This window comes from Neopsephotus bourkii, unplaced genomic scaffold, assembly GCF_033783945.1.
Source record: "Neopsephotus bourkii isolate Nb327-2 ecotype Australia unplaced genomic scaffold, CSIRO-AGI_Nbou_v1 NB_1761, whole genome shotgun sequence".
Taxonomy (NCBI): Eukaryota; Metazoa; Chordata; class Aves; order Psittaciformes; family Psittacidae; genus Neopsephotus; species Neopsephotus bourkii.
The window spans coordinates 1,068,985-1,089,515 of record NW_026902235.1 but is presented as its reverse complement, the minus strand read 5'-3'; the positions used below and the strand labels follow the sequence as shown (position 1 = coordinate 1,089,515).

General features: G+C 46.4%; 1 protein-coding gene across 1 annotated transcript in view; it reads right to left on the bottom strand.

Annotated features, from left to right (window-relative positions):
- PNPLA7 (patatin like phospholipase domain containing 7) overlaps nucleotides 1–20,531 on the bottom strand; it is a 124,638-nt gene that overhangs the window by 18,011 nt on the left and 86,096 nt on the right. Inside the window, exons 27-31 of the mRNA XM_061377964.1 lie at nucleotides 18,091–18,247; nucleotides 9,305–9,421; nucleotides 4,450–4,519; nucleotides 2,225–2,341; nucleotides 632–780 (exon numbers count right to left, since the gene is read on the bottom strand). Coding sequence (XP_061233948.1) covers nucleotides 632–780; nucleotides 2,225–2,341; nucleotides 4,450–4,519; nucleotides 9,305–9,421; nucleotides 18,091–18,247 — 610 coding nt within the window. The remainder of the gene's footprint in view (nucleotides 1–631; nucleotides 781–2,224; nucleotides 2,342–4,449; nucleotides 4,520–9,304; nucleotides 9,422–18,090; nucleotides 18,248–20,531) is intronic.

Here is a 20,531-nt window from a genome sequence, read left to right as displayed (position 1 = left end):
ATGCAGGGTCAGCTGAGGCAGGCTGTTCAAGACCATGTCCAGCTGAGTTTTGAGTATCTCCACACATGGAGGCTCTACAGCCTGACTCTACAGCCTGCCTGGTTGGCCAGTGTTTCACCACTCCCAGTAAAAAGTGTTTTCTGGTGTTCAGACGGAATCTCATGTTTCCACATGTGCTTACAGCCATCTGTAATATTTCACTGGGCACTACTGAGAAGAGTCTGGGTCTTCCAGCCCCACCTCCCCAAACACTCCCACAACAGCAGCAGTGATGTTAACTACTGGCCTATTGCTAAAGATGTCCCTAAACCAACAGTTCAAAGACACACAGAAACACTGAACTGGACAAAATTACTTCTCTTGGTAAAGCTAATAAATTCTAACTTTATCAAAATGTAAAGCACCTCTAAAAAAAAGGTTTCTTTGGCTCTATTAATTGTACATTCCCTTTCCAGACTGGGGCTCTACCTTCTCCCATCCTTTCCTTTGGGCCCAGCTGTCTTCCTCCACAAGTATGAGCTCAAACCCAAGACAGATGAAGCTCTGTCACCAGCCTTGCTCCCTGAAAGAACAAGGGAATGCTTCTTGCTCTGTACATAAAGCACCTGGATTTTAATGTAGCCTGTAATACCTTGACTTTCTCAGCCAGTGGATTCCACCTCTTCCAGAGCAGCCACCAGCCAGACAAGCAGTCACCATAGTTGGTGAGGTCAGTCTCATCCCTGCTCCCCACATCAATGGCAATCACCACCTTTGCACCCGTGGACCGTGCAACATCAGCTGTGGAAAGAAGGTCACATCAATACCAGAGCTGCAACCCCAGGACTGCTCAATCAAAGCTTATGTACATAGAGTCACAGACTGGTTTTGGTTGGAAAAGACCTTAAAGCTCCCATGGGAAGGGACACTTTCCACTAGAGCAGGTCACTCCAAACCCCACCCAACTTGGCCTTGAACACTGCCAGGGATGGGGCAGCCACAGCTTCTCTGGGCAAGAGAACTAACACACTGCAAGGCAGTACATAACCTGAGATTGGACCTACCTACCTATATCTGAACAGACTCAGATATAGGTAGTAAACTGTGTAATCTGTGTAAATCTGAGTAAAACTCAGATATCTGCAGTAAACTGTGCTAAGAGACCATTCTCCCCTCAGGGAGGTTCCTGCCCTGCCCTGCGTGCTCCACTTTAACGCCGAGATCCCAGTGTGCTGCCCACTCCGCACTGACCAAGCCCCTGCGTACCCTCAGGTGAGTTCCCATTGCTGGACTGCTGAGAATAGCCCTTCTGGGGCATGTTTTGCCCCAGATCAGTGGGATGACCTGACTCTCTCACACTGTCACCAGAACCCATGTGAAGACAGCAGCACAGAGGAGGTGGGACACCCACAGCTCAAGTCCACAGTTACACCACAAGGTGTAATGTGAAAACACACTGAAGCCACATTAATTCTACCTCGTGCAGCACATTTCTCACAAGAACAAAAGATCTAGGGACCTGTAGAAGGAACAAGTGGTCTTAAAGAGGAGAGTCAGCAGTGCTGGGTCAACCCTGCAGATAGGAGGTAATGAAGGATCGGAGGAGCACAGAGGATTTCAGTCTAAGAAAAGCTTTGGGATGCACGAGTAAGAATCATATTTGAAAGTGAGAGAGAAATGAGGCAACACCTCCTACTTGAAGGTCAGTAAAAGGACTAGCTGCAGCCTTTGGATATGGGAAGTGCCAAGGGAGGGAAGAGAAGGACACATACCTCACAGAATCACTGTATATTTTTCTCCACACCCCCTGAGTCCAAGATAGTTGCAGTTTCCAGAATAGTTACGCGTAGGAAAACCACAGCTCTGAGGAGCCAATTTAAATGTTTAATTTAGGAATTTATTTAAATCAGATCTTTCTGTAACTTGGATTTCTGTCCCTGGGCTGCTTCAGTTTATTGTGTCTTTTCCACCCAGTGTCACTTGCATGTGTGGCCTTTGCCCTCTCCAGTCTGTGCAGGTGGAAAGTGTGATCTGCAATTCCTCCTTTTCGTTACAGACACAGGTAGTGTCAGATGGAGATTTTGGGTTTCTATTTTGTGTTATTTCCATTTCTGTGTTTTGAGCAAATACAGCCCTGGTGGAAAGGTAACACTCAGTATTTTCTTGACTGAGAAAATAATATGGGGACAAAGGTTTGCAGGCTTTGTTGATGGCTGCGTTCTTCCCAGCTGACCTGGACACCTACCTGGGAGGTTGTTGATGTAGCCTCCATCCATCAAGAGGTGCCCATCCTTCGGGTCACAGAGAGGAGGCATATACCCAGAGAGGGACATGCTGGCACGGACGTATCTCCACAGAGAGCCTGCAGGAATGAGAGGGAGGGAATGGCAACAGCATTCAGAGGTGGGGTAGGCTTTTGCACTCATGAAAATAACCAGGAGACAGAGGCCCTCCTGAAGATACTGTTAGAAAGTTATTAAAGCCGTTTATTACTTTCTGTACCATAATCCTGGCTAGGGCAACCCCCCGCACAAAACCCCAACACCAAAATCCCCACACAATTCAGACACCCTATCAGGCAAAGGCCTCAGAAACTGCAGCTTTAAGCCCATGCCTCATGTTTATTGCCTTCAAGGAGATTTCAGCATATGCCAGCCTCCAGGGATCATCTTTAGTGCTTTGTTGAGCTTACACTGATAAGGAAAGGAAAAGGCTTCCCTGGGGACAAAGGGATAGAAAGAATAAGCAGCTCGAAGGGCAGCTAAAGCTATTATGTTCTACAGGGATCCACTAACTTCAGACGTTTAGCAGGAGCTCAATATGAAAAATAGATGCTGTAAAAGCCCCAAAGTCTGTTTTCCCTGTTCTGCAATAACCAAGTATTTTCACTTGTAAAACCTGGGTTAAGTACATGGTGGAGATCTTATTTCTTCCTAGGACACTGCTGCTCATAACACTGGAAAGCAGAAAGTTATAATCCTTTAAGCTGGTAGAAGCAGGAAGTTTAATCAGGGGAAACGATTGATCTGTTTCCTGTAAAACATTCAGCTTTAAGGTTCTTATTTTGCGATTTCTCTCAGCATCTGCACCAGCTGAACTGGGGTGATGCTGCACTTCCAGTGAGGCCAAGAGTCTTGTGTGAGAAGTGAATCTTTAAATTACCAAAACAAGTCAGACCTGCAGCCTTAGCTCACTTCTCAATAAGCAACTACTTGGTGCTTCAATCAGCAGCTCTTCAGCAAACTGGGAATGGATCTTTTTTATTCTCTTCTATTTTTAAACATATGCAACAGTTCTGTTTAATTCTAACTCCCACTGTTTAGCACAGGTCAATACTAGCACATTTCGGGTTTATTATCAATAGTTTTTGTTGAATTGCAACTCCCACACAAGAAAAATGCTGACTTCTTGTGCTATACCCCACAGATGAGACCAAGATGGGAACTTGCAGCAGCTGGGAACTTACCATAGAATCCCAGCCTGGTTTGGGTTGGAAAGGACCTTAAAGCTCATTCAGTTCCAAGCCCCTGCCATGGCCAGGGACACCTTCCACTAGAGCAGCTTGCTCCAACCTGACCCTGGCCTTCCTTCCTCTCCTGTCAGTGAATTCTGGAGACATCTATAACCATTCTCCAGTTGATTTCTATCCTTATATTAAACTTCCCCAGGGACAAGCAGCTGGATGGGGTGAGTTTCCTGACCTCAATTGCCTTAACCTGCTGCAGAATGGAAACACAAAAGCGCTGAGAAAGGTTAATCCTTTTTCTGCTTGTTTTAGCTCCCTTGGTTGTCCTCAGTCACCAAAGCCCCAGTGTCAGAGTAATTTAACTGCAGGAATGGATAGGAGCTGAGCCAGCTCAAAACATCAGAGACCTGGCAGCAAAGGCTCCAGCTACCCAAAATACCTGGGGCACCTGGAGGCTTGTACTGTCTTCACTGAAGCCTGAGTCATGGCACAGTTACCCCAAATAGGCAAAAGCAAGTGTCCCACAGGGCTGTCACCGTGTCCTGGCAGCAGAGCAGGAGCTAGGATCTTTCTCTGTTCAGTCAGTGAACTGCATTACAGTTTTCCATCAGGGAAATAAAGGGGACTGGACACATGTAAGAATCTAGCTCAGCCTCTGCTTGTATAGGACTCTTTATTTGGAAAACGGCTTCATTTATGGGAATTTATATCTTAAAAAGGGTCTAATTTATGGCCAACACCTGCACTTAATGGGATCCCTTAAGGGAACAGAATGGTGTCAATAGACCCATTTTCTCTCTAAACAGTGAATAAAGCATCTCATTTCACTGCTTCTCAGCAGCTCTGTTCCTTATTATCTGTGGACAACCACAGTTTGGTGCTCAGCAAGTTAACAGAGAAGGGCAAAACAAAAGGAAAGGTGAATTTAAAGGCAAGGAAAACTCCAGGAGCAAAGGTGCCCAGGAAGTCTCGCAGCATCATTTCAGGCGCCCTCGCACACTCACCATCTGTGTGGACCCGCATTGCTGAGGCAGTGATGTCCGTTGTGATGGCAAAGTAAGGAATCCACAGGTCCTGCAACAGAGGAGGTCACAGTTTTTCTACAGCTGTAACCTTGCACTTGAACTAAAGCCCATTTCTAACACAAACCAAAGCAACAACCTATGTATCTATGACACAAATGCCTGCATTGATGGAGGAAAACCCATCAGCCCTGTGCTTGAGTTCATAAATTTGTTTCAAATGCAAACATTAGAACCAAGGCAGGCAAAACTCCTTCTTTCTTTTCTTTTTAATAGCAAGAAAGAATTGTTCCAGAAGACTGTCCAGCATCCCAAGCAGCACTGAAGCCTCATCACTCAAACTGGAGTTCATCTGCTTTCTGATACCTGTTATATTTCCAGATGAAGTGTGGGGGTCTGATGGTAACTCTCCTCTAGAACGATCCCTGGGCTGCTTACTGCTGGAAGACAACTTAAAGGGAAGTCTCACCTTTATATATTCAGTTCTTATCTAGGTCAGTAATTAGCTGCTGCTTTTGGCCTCCCCTGAAGACACTGCACTAAACTAGAAACACCTTGCATCTCACCCCGTGTGGCCATTCTTGCACTTCACCCTACTCTTTCCACTCACGGTGGTGTTGATCTACACAGAGCACGCAACTACTCAGCTCCCCCCAGCCCCAGCCTAAGGCTGTAACAGGCACCATCTCCCTTGCCTGAGCCCAAAACAAAGAGGGAAGAACATGAGTCATGGCTTCTTGACCAAAGAATGTTCAATTTCTACCTTGTGGTGATGAAGCTAGGGATCATTTCAACAGCAGAGGCAAGAGTGGTGCTGCTGAGACCCAAAGTGCCTCGAGCCAAAGAGGAAAACACAAAGCTGCAGCACTCCCTACAGGAACAAAGGATCCTGCAAGGTTAATCTTCAAGAAGACCCCAGAGGTTGCCTGAGATACTGCAGGGTGAAAGAGCAGTGAGGAGTGTGGTACATAAGAAGGATGATATACAAAGAGAATGGCCATGCTAAGTGCATTACAAGTTGACTCAACAGCCAAACCAACAAGCCCTGCTCCTGGCAGGGAGTTTCACCCATGTCTGTACTCACATCTCACTAGGTGGAAAACTGAATGGGAGGTGACCTCCCAGCTGCACAGGAGTTTGTCAGAGAGGATAGTTCTGGAAAGTCTTCATGGCACCTAGTGAAAAGGGTAGCCTGCAAAGAGCAGGAGAAGGACCTGAGTAAATGGAGATTATGCCCAGAGAACAACAGCTGAGAGATCTCTGTCAATCAGCAAAGTTGATCAAGACTGAAGAGGTAAAACTGCCTTCCCATGCAGCCTCTTTGTACATGGGACAAGGGGTCCAGGATTCCTCCAGCACAGCTCTGATGTGCCTTAAACTCAAACCAGACGTGGGTTTGGACTCCAGCTGCCAGCAGGACCTGAGAAGCACCCCCTCAATGGCCAGAGTGCAGCTCTGGTGGAAGTTTCTGTGCTCTTCAATTCAAAAAGGCTTTTTTCCTAGTGAGTTTAATCTCTTAAGCAGCTCTGCAAAGATGGTGGAATTGGGGAGGACTAACAGATGCTGCACAAGTATTGCAACCCATCTGCTATAAATGCCATGGGAAGGCGGATGAATAAAGTGTGACTACGAGAGTATTAGGGGTGCCTCTCCATGCTAAAGATATTCTGATGACTGCAGATCTCAGTGCATCAACCATATTCTAAGCAAAAATAGGGGAACATGGAAAAAAGTCTCTTCCTTTCAAATTCATGCAGACACGTGCACGAAAGAAACTAAAGTAAGACCTATCACACAGTAATGAAAACTCTGTTTCTCAGATATCATTCCATGTCTTTTGAGGACAGAGCATTATTCAAGTCTGAAACAGGGCTTGTTAAAAGAATTTTCTGATTCCTCACACCTGAGCCTCCAGCTGAGATGACTTGCAAGAGCATTCTGTGCTTCCAGCATGGGGGATAAGATTTCCAGAGCTTGGTGCTCTCTCATAAGGATGGGTAATTTCAGAGGATAATAAGTGTGTTTCTTATGAAGTTGTTTTCAATCCCTGCCCTGGATCCCTGTGTGCTTTCCTGAAGCACTTGCACAGGCTGAGCTCTTGTGGTGGAGCGCCTTTGGCTGACATCTGCAGCAGCAGCCCCGGGGGTGGCTGGTAACCAGGGCTACCCCCAGCCAGCGTGCTGGGAATCGGGAGCCTCCTACGTTCCACCAGCTGCTGGAGAGCAAACTGAGGAGAAAATGGAACCCCCTGTTCAATGTCAGAAATAACAGTTCAACGTAAGTGCTGCTGCTGCAGGAGAGGGATGAGGGCATGCATGAGACGTGCGGGAGTGCCACCTCACAGGCACAGGGAGTAAAAAGGAGGATCTGGCCCAGTGCTTCCTGATTTTAGGCTTCTGTAGAGACACAAGGGCCAAAGCCCACCCCAGCATCTTGGGGTTCAGCCTTGGTCACTGTGGATGCTCCCAGGATGGAGTAGTTGTGGCCAAGCATCCAAACACAACCTGTTTGTAAGGTTATAATTAACTCATTAATATGTATTTTCAGTTGGAAATCATTGCTACTCACCCCCCTCCAAAACCACTCCAGCTACTGAGAGAAGATGGATGTTTGCAGTTTGGTGCTTTGAAATAATGCTTGAAGAAAACATCTGCTCAAGGCTGAATGCTTCTGAGTTCAGCTTCTGTGACTTTCTAAGTCACCCTTTACACTTGGGCAGCTTTCAATTTCCATCTGTCTAATGACATGGCTGGTTACCCTGCACTGATAACATGAGTTGCAATGGAGGAGTAACTGCCTCCTTCCCTGCAGTGCTACACAGCATTTCTCCTTTATCTGATGGAAGTCTTCCAACGTGAGGAAATCCTCAAGCACAGCCTGAAGGATTTTGACTGAAGGATCAGCACATGCCCACAAAGATGTTCACAGCCAGGTTGGATGGAGCTTGGAGCAAGCTGCTCTAGTGGAACGTGTCCCTGCCCATGGCAGGGGGTTGGAACTGGATGAGTTTTAAGGTCCATTCCAATCCAAACAAGTCTCTAGTTCCATGACACTGCTGCATGCCTTGGAACTGGATTTCTGTTGGACAAAATATTCCTGTGACTGCAAGGTTAGAAAAGATCACACAACTACACCTGTAACAATCATAGGGAAGGAATTTGTTGCATCTTGAAGGCAAGTACAATAAACTGACTGCTGAAATCAAAAGCAGTGATGGGGCGAGCAAGGGAAGCTGGGGCCAACTAAACTCAGCAATTCTCTTCAATTTTGTCACTCCCTCCCTCTCAAAGCTCTGCTTGGTGTTATCCTACAGCCTCACACTGCAATGTACCACCTGCAATTCACACCACGGTACCCAAGAGGAGACCACACTTCCCACCACCGAGAAGGTCTGGGGGCTTTGCACGGCAGCTCCTCGGCTGCCTCAGTCATCGGACAATCACATGTTTGCCTCTCAGGCACTGCTGAAACCAAAGATAGGAGCTGGAGGGCTTCAGGAAGGGACACACCTGATCAAAGAGCTGACAGAGCGGGGCTGGTGCTGCCCAACAGCAAAACAAAAATAATTCCAGCCTCAGAGGGATTTATCACTCTCAAACCTGCTTGTTCCCAGCCCCACTCTGCACAGCAAGATGCTATTTTAAGCCACGTGATGATTAATCACTTTCATACTTGCATTTAAGCAGGGAATGTTTTAGATTATTTTTAATAAATATATTTGAAGTAGATTTATCTTACATGATTTTTAATAAATATACTTGAAGCTTTGGTTTCTTGGCAGAAAATGACCAAGGCTGCATTGGACAGGGCTTGGATCAAGCTGCTCCAGTGGAAGGTGTCCCTGCCCGTGGCAAAGGGTTGGAACTGGATGAGCTTTAAATTCCCTTCCAACAGAGATCAGGCTGGGACTCTGTGTTTCTGTAAGTATATATACTGTTAATTTGCTACTTAATCTTTCATCACAAGGATTTCAAGCACAGGAATAATTTATTTAAAATTGCAAATGAGGTAAGATTGCAGGACTTGGTGATCTAGGAAGGCAATCATTGATAATGTGCTTTATGAATTGCTACTTCTGAGGGATGGAGGGTAGGTGAGATTCTGAGGGTGGCCATCAGCTCAGGCACACCACACATGCAGCAATTGCAGAAAGGTCACCAATGCAAAACACGAACCAAAATACTTGGATGCTACTGCAGTTTTCAATGGGCTGTTCATTAAAACTCGCTCTAGCTTCAAACAGAAAAAGTAAAGTAAAAAGAAAGCCAAACCCATCGATAACTCTTCAAGACCTTCTGCTGCTGTACTTTAGGAGTCTCTGAGACCTGATTCGAAAAATAATGACAATAAAACAGTCTGAGCAGTTCTACTTTAGTGACACAATTTTAACTCCTGCTCTCAGACACCAGGACCCTTTTGTCAAACAGAAAAGAAGTAGCTACAAATAATCTACTCCTTGTGTTTTCTAAATCCACCAAAAGATAGAGTCATGGAATAGTCTGGGTTGGAAGGAACCTTAAAGCTCCTCCAGTTCCAACCCCTGCCATGGGCAGGGACACCTTCCACTAGAGCAGCTTGCTCCAAGCCCCTGTGTCCAACCTGGCCTTGAACACTGCCAGGGATGGGGCAGCCACAGCTTCTCTGGGCACCCTGTGCCAGTGCCTCAGTACCCTCACAGGCTCCTTCCTATATTCATGTAACACCACAGTCCCAGTTTTCACATGTTTTCAGTCATCCCACAGGCCCATATCTCACATTAGCATGGAAGAAAGCTATTTCTGCTGCAACAGAACACAGTGGCATCACTTACTGTGCAGGAAGTGAATAAGCAACCTACCTCTATCTGCTTATCTTTGAAGATGTTGTTGATGCTGTTGTTAAAAGCTGCTCCCGAAAACATAGAGGTTATTGGATACGTCAAGTCCAGAATAGTCTTAAACACGGAGTTCATAACCTAAACAGAAAAAAAGAAAAGCCATTTGAAAGGTAAATCTATGTAAGAATCCATATTAATGCAGGCATTAATGTATGCAATTGGAGAGACATCGTATTCCAGATCCCACAGCCAACATGTTGGAAGCATTGCTATTGCAAGTACAAAGTTATCAAGGGGAAACCTACAACCAGTAACACCTTGTTACTTACCTTCTGGTTTACGATGCCATAAATTTAACCCAAAAAGCAGCAAACCCTGTGGGCAGTTTGCAATAAGGCTGTGGAAGAAGGTACATTCACACTGCTTCCTTTCTACTCATAAATCAAAGCATTGCTCTACATAAGCGTGCAGAGACACAGGTTTCTGCATAAAAAAATGCACATTAAACAGTACAGTTTAATTCTTGCTTTCTTATTTTTTTTAATAACAAAAAGATATTATTAGTTATCTCCCTCTTCATCACCCTTTCCACAGTTCACTGGCGCAGAAAGGAAATCCTAAATCTGTAATATTGGAATCTCTGCATCGCTCTTCTCATTTCTGGATCACACCTGATTTTAATTTTAGTCTTAAATCTTTTATCTGCCTCAGTGCCAGCACTTACAAAAACATGTATGTGATTCTCTAGGACTGCAACAAGGTGAAGTGAGTCCCATGTTAAAGAGCTTAAAAAACAGTGTCTATTAATCACTGTCTGTAATTTGTCATTCCCAGAGGGAGTTGAGGCCTTCACCTGATGCTTGGCAGCCAGCATTTGGATACTGCAAAGGGCACCCTACCCAAGGGAGACAAATTAGATCATGGCAGGGCTCTTCAAGCACTATATATACCTGTTGTATCACACAACACTGGCAGGCCCTGTCAGACGTTTCTCTTCTAAACACACAAATACTGTAATTAAGATTTCATGGATTCTGTTTTCTTTTTTTTCCCCCCCATTTCCATTGTATCACATCAGTGCCCTAACCTACAAGATAAAACGATGGAAACACCTAAACTCTACAGCACTGAGGCCATCGTATTTGTCCCATAACTATGGGTTATGAGACCACAATCACTGATCTCAAATCCTAGTAAGTCCTAACAAAATTCAGTGCCTAATATACTTATTACATCACACTCAGTTAATTAACTCATAAAGTTCAACAAGGCCAAGTGCAAGGTCCTGAACCTGGGTCAGGGCAATCCCAAGCACAAACACAGGCTGGGGAAAGAGGGGATGGAAAAGCCCTTTGGAGAAGGACTTGGGGGTGTTTGTTGATGAGAAGCTCCCCATAACCTGGCTTCAGTGTGCACTTGAGCCCAAAACCCCCCCATGTGCTGGACTGCATCCCCAGAGTGTGAGCAGCAGCTCAGGGAGGTGATTCTCCCCCTCTGCTGTGCTCTGGGGAGACCCCCCCTGCAGCCCTGATCCAGCTCTGGGGCAGCAGCACAAGAGGGACGTGGAGCTGCTGGAGCGAGGCCAGAGGAGGCCATGGAGATGCTGCGAGGGCTGGAGCAGCTCTGCTCTGGAGCCAGGCTGAGAGAGCTGGGCTGGGGCAGCCTGGAGAAGAGAAGGCTCCTGAAGGGGAGACCTTAGAGCAGCTCCAGTGCCTGAAGGGGCTGCAGGAATGCTGGAGAGGGGCTTGGGACAAGGGCCTGTAGGGGCAGGCCAAGGGGAATGGCTTTAACCTGCCCGAGGGGAGACTGAGCTGAGCTCTTAGGCAGAAGCTCTTCCCTGTGAGGGTGCTGAGGCGCTGGCACAGGGTGCCCAGAGAAGCTGTGACTTCCATGCAACTGAAGACCAAAACGACCCAATTAACTCATTTGCAATTAAACCAAGATTCTCTGGATGAAATACTTCTATTAGATGTGATATCTTCTCTCTGCATGTTCTCTACAATTTCAAAACCAACAGACAACACAGCATCATATTCAGGCAGAGACCTACAGCACGAGACAGCCTCTGACCCTGCAGCCTAGTAAAGCATCTGTGATCAACATCTGGCCTTGGCTTTACTCTAGCAAAGTGAGTTAAAGAAGAGCAGGATTAGCCTACATTGTCATGTCCAGCTGCTTTTAAATACATAGTAGGTATCTGCCCAGAGAATACATGTCCAAGTATTAAAAAATATCCTCAAAAACAAGCATAAACAGGAAACGTGGGAGAATGTAAAAGCCTTTGCACAAACCCCATTATGAACCTGTCACCTTCATTCACATCTTCATGTTGGGTTCTGAGGGGGTGAGGACAGTGTGCCAACCTAACTATAGACATGCTACCCACAGCGTCAGAGTTAAATGGAATTAGGTTTGTGCTTAAAATAGGGATTTGGTCTCTGACATCACTCAGAATGATTAAATCAGGGAAAGGCATTTACAGAAAGTTCTTTATTTAATACCAAGGAAAAATCTCTCCAACTCAGCACCAAACACTGGGGACATCTTTTTTGCAAGTGATCTTTATAATGCTCACCCTCTATATTTTCCCCTCAATTAATGCTTGCAGTAATACTGTATGTGAACAAAACACTTCTAATTAACAGTTATTTCTTAATATTCTCATTTCTCATAACCGGAGGATGCCCTTTGAAACACTGATGGCCAACAGCCTCCCTCTGCCTTCCAAGAATAGCTGCTACCACCTACTGCTCTCAAGATAAATCAAGTTAAAGATCACCCATTGGAAAGGCTGCCAGAGCCTCCTGACTTCTGCTTCCCCTCAGACTTCTCTACTAACCAATGCACAAGGGCTAACACCAGTGTCCCTGAGAACAATGCAGCTCCAGTTCCCTACTGTACAGTGATGGGAAGCCTGGTCTGGCCTCATGGCATCTCTACCAGTTCTCTTGGGAGGGAGCAGCCACTTCACAATTCTTCATTAATGTCTCATGAACTTTCATTTCTACAGCTCTGCCGCACAATGAGCTTTCTTTTTAAAGAGACCACCTTCAATCCTATTACTGTTAAAAGCCACCCTGTGGAAAAAGGCAACTTCAGCAAGAAAGGGACAAGGGCAAACTCACATGACGCTGGCCTGCACCCCCAGAGCGTGAGCAGCAGCTCAGGGAGGGGATCCTGCCCCTCTGCTGTGCTCTGGGGAGACCCCCCCCTGCAGCCCTGATCCAGCTCTGGGGCAGCAGCACAAGAGGAGGCCATGGAGATGCTGCGAGGGCTGGAGCAGCTCTGCTCTGGAGCCAGGCTGAGAGAGCTGGGCTGGGGCAGCCTGGAGAAGAGAAGGCTCCTGAAGGGGAGACCTTAGAGCAGCTCCAGTGCCTAAAGGGGATACAAGAAAACTTGAGCTTGGCACAAGCTGCTCTAGTGGAAAGTGTCCCTGCCCGTGGCAGGGGTTGGAACTGGATGAGCTTTAAGGTCCCTTCCAACCCAAACCAGTCTGGGATTCTATGATTCTGGGATAATGGACAAAAAAGCCCTGAATTATAACCTCTGGCTATGTTGTTATTGGATGCAGAATGGTGGTAAACTGGTGTTAAAAACCAATATATTTCAATGTTCCAGAGTACAAAATAAAGCCAGGGCAGGGCAAAACTTGTTGCAAGAACAAAAATTTAAACCAGCAAAACAGATTAAATCTTTTTCAAACCGCAGGAATTCCCTGCGGTGCCTTTTCAGTGGAACCAGCAAAGGAACTCACAAAGAGAAAAATGTTAGAGACAAAATGCAACTCAGGCCAAGAGATTAACAGCACCACAGGGGCAGGAATTACAGACAATGGAAGCTCAGGTCTAAATGTAAACTATTAGGAAACCTAGGAGTTAAAGAACATGATAATTAATCCATCTAAGAAACTGCAGCCATCTCAGAGTTGGGTAAAGCAGAGAACCAGGCAAGTAACTGCATGTTTCAAATCAGACTCATGTTCTGAGCCTGTAGCATTAATGTGCCATCTTCACGGTCATCAGTGGATGTGATGGCCCCAGGGGAGACGCAGGATGGTTCGGTGCCTTTATTTCAAAGCAACAGGCATGTTTGGATTTTGCATGCAGCCTTTTATCTGAATTTCCCAAATTATAATTCTTGATTTGCGGTTAACTATAACAGCCCAACTAATACAATTGGAATGGTAAATAGGAACCCTCAGGCCTTATCACTACATAAAAATAGGTTTTTCCTGTACCTCTAAGATTTAACACACACCCATGTGTTTGTATCCTGTAGCTGACAATCCCAAATACAAAATTCCAGCTGAAAGGCAACCAGAGGGAACCCTTCAGTTGGCTTACAAAGGAAAAGCAATGTGCCCTGATTTAATCTTTGCAAGTAGTGACTACAACTCCCCAATGGGTTGATGAAGTTTTAGGGATGCAATTGAAGAGCCTGGAGGTGCTCCTGAGTGCCCACCTCAAGCACCAGTGGGCTGGAAGACACCCAAGCAGGTTCACAGCTCATCAACCCAACTGAAGAGACAACATATGCACATTCATTAGCAGGCAATCTGTAACGAGCCTCTTCTTTATTTAGGATTCACTGTGTGCTTTAAAGCTGCTTTAGCCCATCATACCTCTTGCTGTGGCTGATCTGGGCTAAGGCACAGAAACCAATACTCCCTTTAGCTGGGGATCAGTTTATTTGGTGGGTCTCCTCTAGTCAGGAGGTATCTTTCCCATAATATCCTGCCTGCTCTTCATGCCAGCCTAGTTTGGCAACGTTTGCCTGGTGTTTGTTGGCAGAGATCTGTCCTTGTAGCTGTTGTCCTACAAGAACAGTGTGGGATGCAAAGAACATTACAGAACACTGCACCTCTTAAGGATGCTCTCCCTCCGACATCCACAGCGAAAGGACCTTTGTGGTCCCTGTCAGGTGAGCATCTCACCCTTCCCTACCACCCCTTCTGCTGAATCACGCTCCCAAGCCATCCTCAGCCTGCACCAGATCCAACACAGGCTTAGGCATCACCTTGCTTTGATGGAGAACAGCTTTTTTTCCTCAAAACAACAGTTATAGGAGAGAAAGAAGAATACAGGGATCCAGTCTAACAGCATCTTGATCTGCCCCAACTGAGGCTGATTGTCCCCCCCTTCCCTGGGCTGGCACTGCTGCCTTTGCAGCGAGCAGCTCAAAGAGCTGAGTTGGCAGAAACAGTGTGACAGAGGAAATAAAAACAAGATGAGTTTTTGGCCAGACCAGCTCATTAAACCACAGAATGTCCCAGTGTGCAAATACCAGAGCAGTGTTAGGGAGAGGCAGAACCTCATGAACCCCCCATTTATTTTAGCTGTTTTGCAAATGCGGACAGCAAACAACTGCAGCATCCTACTCACCAACTATTAATTTTGTTCTGGGAAGCTAAAGCTCCACATTCCTATGACCATATTCCTTCCAACAGTAGAAATTCCATTCCTTGGGAAATATTTATACATTAAAATAGTAATTCTTCAATTAAAAAAGAAAATAAAGAAAACCCAACCATGGGCAAACATGAAAGCTTTTGATTGTTTGACTTGCTGGTTGAACGCAGGTACAGAGGACACACAGAGGCAGTACATAGTAAATAGCCTGACTGCTAATTTCATACCCCTCTGTATTTTGATAAAAAGAGTCATTTATTTCTTTCCTGCTTCATTAGGTCCAAAAAACGCATCTCATTAAAAACATCCCTTCTCCCAGCCCCAAGTGTACAACCAGAGATAGGCCAATTGCTAAAAATACCCAAAAGAGAAATAACTGCAGGACATTTACTTTGATGGATAGCAAAATAAATTAAAAACTATCAGAGTTATCTAATCCATCACAATGAAGACATTTCAAAACCCCCACAGGCTAAGAACGCCAGGCTGCAAGGCTCTGCACAAAGAGCACTCAGCACTCACCTTCCCCAGGAACAGCTCAGAGGCTTCAGAAGAGCAGAATCAGCAGCAGGGAGCATCCCAGCCTTTGGGCATAACGTTTGCTTAATGAAGGATGGTCCCCAGAACAGCTCCTGCCCAGCAGCTGCCTCCTGCTGTGGTCCTGGGCCAGCAGTGATGCTGCTCCACAGGATAGCAGGAACAGGCCTGCAACTTGTGGACACTAGGAACGTGGGGCTTAGCTGGTGGATTTGTCACCTCGCTTGTGCTCAGTTAGTTTGAGTGGATGGCACAGAATGACAGACTGGTTTTGTGTTGGAAGGGACCTTAAAGTTCCTCCAGCCCCAACCCCTGCCACAGGCAGGGACCCCTTCCACTGGAGCAGCTTGCTCCAAGCCCCTGTGTCCAACCTGGCCTTGAGCACTGCCAGGGATGGGGCAGCCACAGCTTCTCTGGGCACCCTGTGCCAGCGCCTCAGCACCCTCACAGGGAAGAGCTTCTGCCTAAGAGCTCAGCTCAGTCTCCCCTCGGGCAGGTTCAAGCCATTCCCCTTGGCCTGTCCCTACAGGCCCTTGTCCCAAGCCCCTCTCCAGCTTTCCTGCAGCCCCTTTAGGCACTGGAGCTGCTCTAAGGTCTCCCCTTCAGGAGCCTTCTCTTCTCCAGGCTGCCCCAGCCCAGCTCTCTCAGCCTGGCTCCAGAGCAGAGCTGCTCCAGCCCTCGCAGCATCTCCATGGCCTCCTCTGGACTCGCTCCAACAGCTCCACATCCCTCTTGTGCTGCTGCCCCAGAGCTGGTTCAAGGCTGCAAGGGGGTTCTCCCCAGAGCGCAGCAGATGGGGAGAATGCCCTCCCTCAACCCCGCTGTCCTGTGAATCCCCAAGGCTCCCTGCATTACCACAGACCTGGAGCTCAGTGAAAGGAGCCACTCTCCTGGCTCAGACTACACAATATGAGGGAAAATAACTCGGAAGAGTCAGTGTTAGAAAGATTTATAATCCCTCACTTTACTTTGTCCATAAGCTGTGATCTGATCTGGAGTGGGGGTTTTCAGGGCTTTCTGCAGTTTACAAAGCAACCATGTTGCTGGACCGTGTTGTTAACAGCAGAAAGGGCTTCAAACAGAGCAGTCTTCCCTATTTTCATTCTCAAACCTGAATAATTTGTGGTTTGGATGTGGAGCTCAGAACACTCATGACAAACCTCAAGAAAATCCATTCTTCATTATAAGATGAGAAGTTTGCTCTAACAGAGGTTATTAACCTCTCCTCCAGTGACTTACTTGAACATTTCAGGGTTCCAATACATGAAACAGCTCAAGGCTGGGCCATAACCTTTCTTTTCCTTAGTGAAATGTTCCTGAGCTTTGCAATTTGCATTTGAAAAGTTAACCAATAGGTTACATTCCTTCATTTCACCTTTAACTATCCCTGTGTGATTCCATGCTCAGTTGGCCAGCTTGAGAGCTGCAGTGATGGAAACGAAGTGGCTTCAATGGGAGCACAGTGCTGAGAAGCCCAGCAAGGAGCATTTTCAGCTCTCATCACCCCTGTGCAGAAGAGATCTAACAAGTTCACAGACAAGAGGAGATAATCCTCTGGACAAGTGCACAGAGGAAAGTTGCATCGCTGTAGCCTAACCAGGAGCACCGGAGGGAAGGCAGCAAGGCAGCAAGGCAGCAAGGCACAGAAAACACTGCAGGGAGGGATGGCCACAGGCTCATCCTGCTCAGCAGCATTTACAAGTGACCAAGGTGGGAAATGAGGAGTGCAAGGTTAAACGGATGTCTGATACAATTCGGTACAGTTACTTTTACGTCCTCATTCTCAAGCCTCCTCCAGTTTTGTGACTCCAGCAAACTGCTATGTATCATACACAGTTTCTGGGTTGGGCGCTTCCCAACCCAGCCAGGCACAGGCTGTTCTTACATAAAAAGCACAAAAACCCATGTTCTTCTAGCAAACAGTGACAGGGAGGTGAAAGAGGATCCACAGTCCTCTGAGCACCAGGACAGCACACACATGCTGGGGCCTCAGTAAGGTGAACTATCTGCCTTGCAAAGTGGCACCATACAGCAGGTTTCATCTCAAAGCCATGGTGGGTTAGAAGACACCTGAGGAAGGTAAGCAGTACCCACATGCCAACTGCAGGCTCCTAAAACTCAAGCTCTAAGCAGACCCAGAGCTTAATCTAAATTAGAAAATTCCCTTTCAATAAGAAAACCAACAGGAAAATGTGGTTTTCATATGAACAACACAAAGTTGTAACTAACAGACTTTAGAAGTCATACCAATCTTCACCTTCAGTCAATCTGACCAGTGTCATCTCATGCTAGTACAATTTTTCCCCAGTATGTTATCAATAAATTCACTCACAGGAGTCACTATTTAAAACATCCTTCCCAAACCTTGGTTTAACTATGATAATATGTTTCTGTTTCTATTAAATATTTAAATGTTTCTCCTGAACCAGGGTGCTGCCACTCTGGAGCAGCAAGGCTACCCTGTGATTGACACACTCTGTATTTAGTTTAGAGAAGGATTACCTCTGTCAATCAGTTCCACTGAAAAATGACAGCATGTGAGAACGAAAGAGAGAAAATTATACAAAAGAGAAACACATTTGTTGGGAGTTGGAAAGGAAACAGATTCCAGCACCTCAAAAGAGAACATACAACAATGATAAACACAGAGTAACACACTTGAACAACATCACTCTACATTTATAGTGTGACTAGAACTTGTCACAGCCACCAGCTTCCCCAGCCTGCTCCCTTGTGCCAGGCAGGGCTGGTTTGGCTGTGCAGACACCAGAACGTGCCTTGGGTGGCTGCTGCCTGTGAAGGCTTGTGGTTAAGCTTTTGCACTCCATCTGAGGAGAGAACTGCACCATTTCCAGTGCTTACCATGGCCCACTGCCTGGCTTTGATCCTCATCTGATTGTAGCTACGCTCTTCGGCGTACAAGGCACTCATGAAGGCACCAATAGATGTTCCTCCAATCATATCCACAGGGATGCCAGCTTCAATCAGTGCTCTGATCACTCCCACTTGGGAGCAGCCCCTGTGCCAAGAAAAGAAAAAGGCATGATCAGACAAACAGCCGCTGAAAGAGCATAAAGACATGGATGCCACCTTCTAAGGGAATGCGAGCGTGCACCAGCTGAACTGCCAGAAACAAATATTAGGAATGCAGGAATGCTCAAACAGACCCCCTGAAGATCCCAGGAGTTGCTGAGCAGGAGCCTGACCGCAGTGTGAAAGGCAACAACATGAAAACAGCAGCCAAGAATCAAGCCAGAGGATATGTGAGGGAAAAGTCAACATGGATTTAAGGGAGCAATGACATCAAAACATCTATTGGGGTTCTTCCAAAGCAGCCAGGGATGGCTGGATTTCAAAGACCTTTCCACAAGCTTCTTTCCTAGCAATTCTTCAAAGAAACTCAGCCAGCTGGACCACAGGATGGGTCACTGCATGGATTAATAATGAATTTGAAGATGGAAAACAAAGAGCAAGAGGAAACAAACAGTAATGAGAAGGCCAAAGTTTCATTTGCACACAGAGCCAGGAAAGGGGCAGATAAAGAGGCAACAGAGGAGCTGTGGCTGCCCTGTCCCTGGCAGTGCTCAAGGCCAGGTTGGACACAGGGGCTTGGAGCAAGCTGCTCCAGTGGAAGGTGTCCCTGCCCGTGGCAGGGGTCGGAACTGGAGGAGCTTTAATATCCCTTCCAAACCAAACCAGTCTGGGGTTCTATGGTTTCAGGATAAGACAAATTCCTTCAGGACAGTAAATGTGTTCCGTGATTTCAAGAAGTGCAGAAGGAACTCGGAGCAGTGGTGGAGAAAAGTGATAAACAAGAGCTGAACCTCAGTGTTGATGGGACAAGAGAAGAACTGAAGTAGCAAAGCCCCTACAGCAATGGGCTCTTAACTAGCTCTGCTCCCTTGGGGAGATTTTGGAAGTACTCTGCACATTGCCTGAGAAATATCAACCTACTGGCCAGTGGAAATCCAAAAAGAAAATCAAAGAAGGCAGAATAAAGCAGAAAAGAACACACATCGAGGATGGACCAGTGCCTTGAAAAGTGCAAGCAAGCTCAGACTCCTCACTAAAAAGAAACAGCACAACCAGAAAGTGACAGAGAGGAGAGCAATTGAGCAGAGTTTGGAAAGGACTTCACATGAGAAGAAACCGGACTCAGATCTCTGAGCGGGGAAGACCATGACTGATGGGACACGCAGGGCCAGGCAATGATACCTCCATGCAGGAATTTTAATGTAAAGGAAAGAATTTACACAGACATGGGTATGTGAAGCACAGATTGAGGAAACCACTGTCACCACATGCTGACAAGGTCAAATCACAAATGGATTTAAATGTGGGTTGGCTGAATCAAAGGTACCAGGCTGTCACTGGCTACTGAACATGAAAACTCGGGGGGCAGCCTCAGGTTCAAAAGCTCAGAGGCTGCTAATTGCTGCAAGTACATGTTTCTGAAAAAACTGCTACAACCTACAACCAGAAATGAGAGTGCAGAGGTGGAACATTTGATCTGATCTTTAGTGATCCCCTAATGGTAGAGGGGACCTGTCCTACAGAACCATTAGAGGAAGAAAGACATCAGCAGTGGAAGCTGATTGCCGCCTTACCAAACCCCTGCTTTCAAATGCTTTGTCCACTTAATACCAAGCATGTCAATTACTTCATTCCTCCTGGATGGATAGTTTGCAATCCAAGCCATAGAGCAGCAAAAATCTTCCTTTGCTCATTTTCAGCCTATTTTCCTGTTCCCCCTGTGCTCTATTTCCATCCTCCTTCCCCTTGCTGTTTACATCCTATAAATACTTGCTGACAGCTGCCAAGTGCACCATAGGTGTCATCTGGCCAAGCTATGCTGAACACGTTCTTTCCATCTAAATAAATCCCCTCCAGCTGCTGGAATGCTTTGGGACAGGTTCTCGGTTATACTGGTGTAAGTGACTTCAATGACAGATCTGTACTGGTATAATCCAAGAGCAGGAACTGGCTCATTTTAGTTTCCTTTCCAAATGCTCCTTCCCCTGCTTTCATAGCATCCCAGACTGGCTTCTGCTGGAAGGGACCTTAAAGCTCATCCACCTTCTACTAGACCAGATTGTTCAAAGCCCCATCCAAGCTGGCCTTGCTATTACTTCTTCTCATAAGATGCCCTAAGTTAAAAGAACTGTATTTCTATCCCTGCCAGAGGAGCTCATCGGTTTAAGGCTTTTAGATCACAGCTATTTCTGCAGTCTGCTTTTAGTGCCTGGCACTTACTTCAGCCTTACCCCTGCATGTAAGTCAGTAGCTGACACTGCTATTTAGCT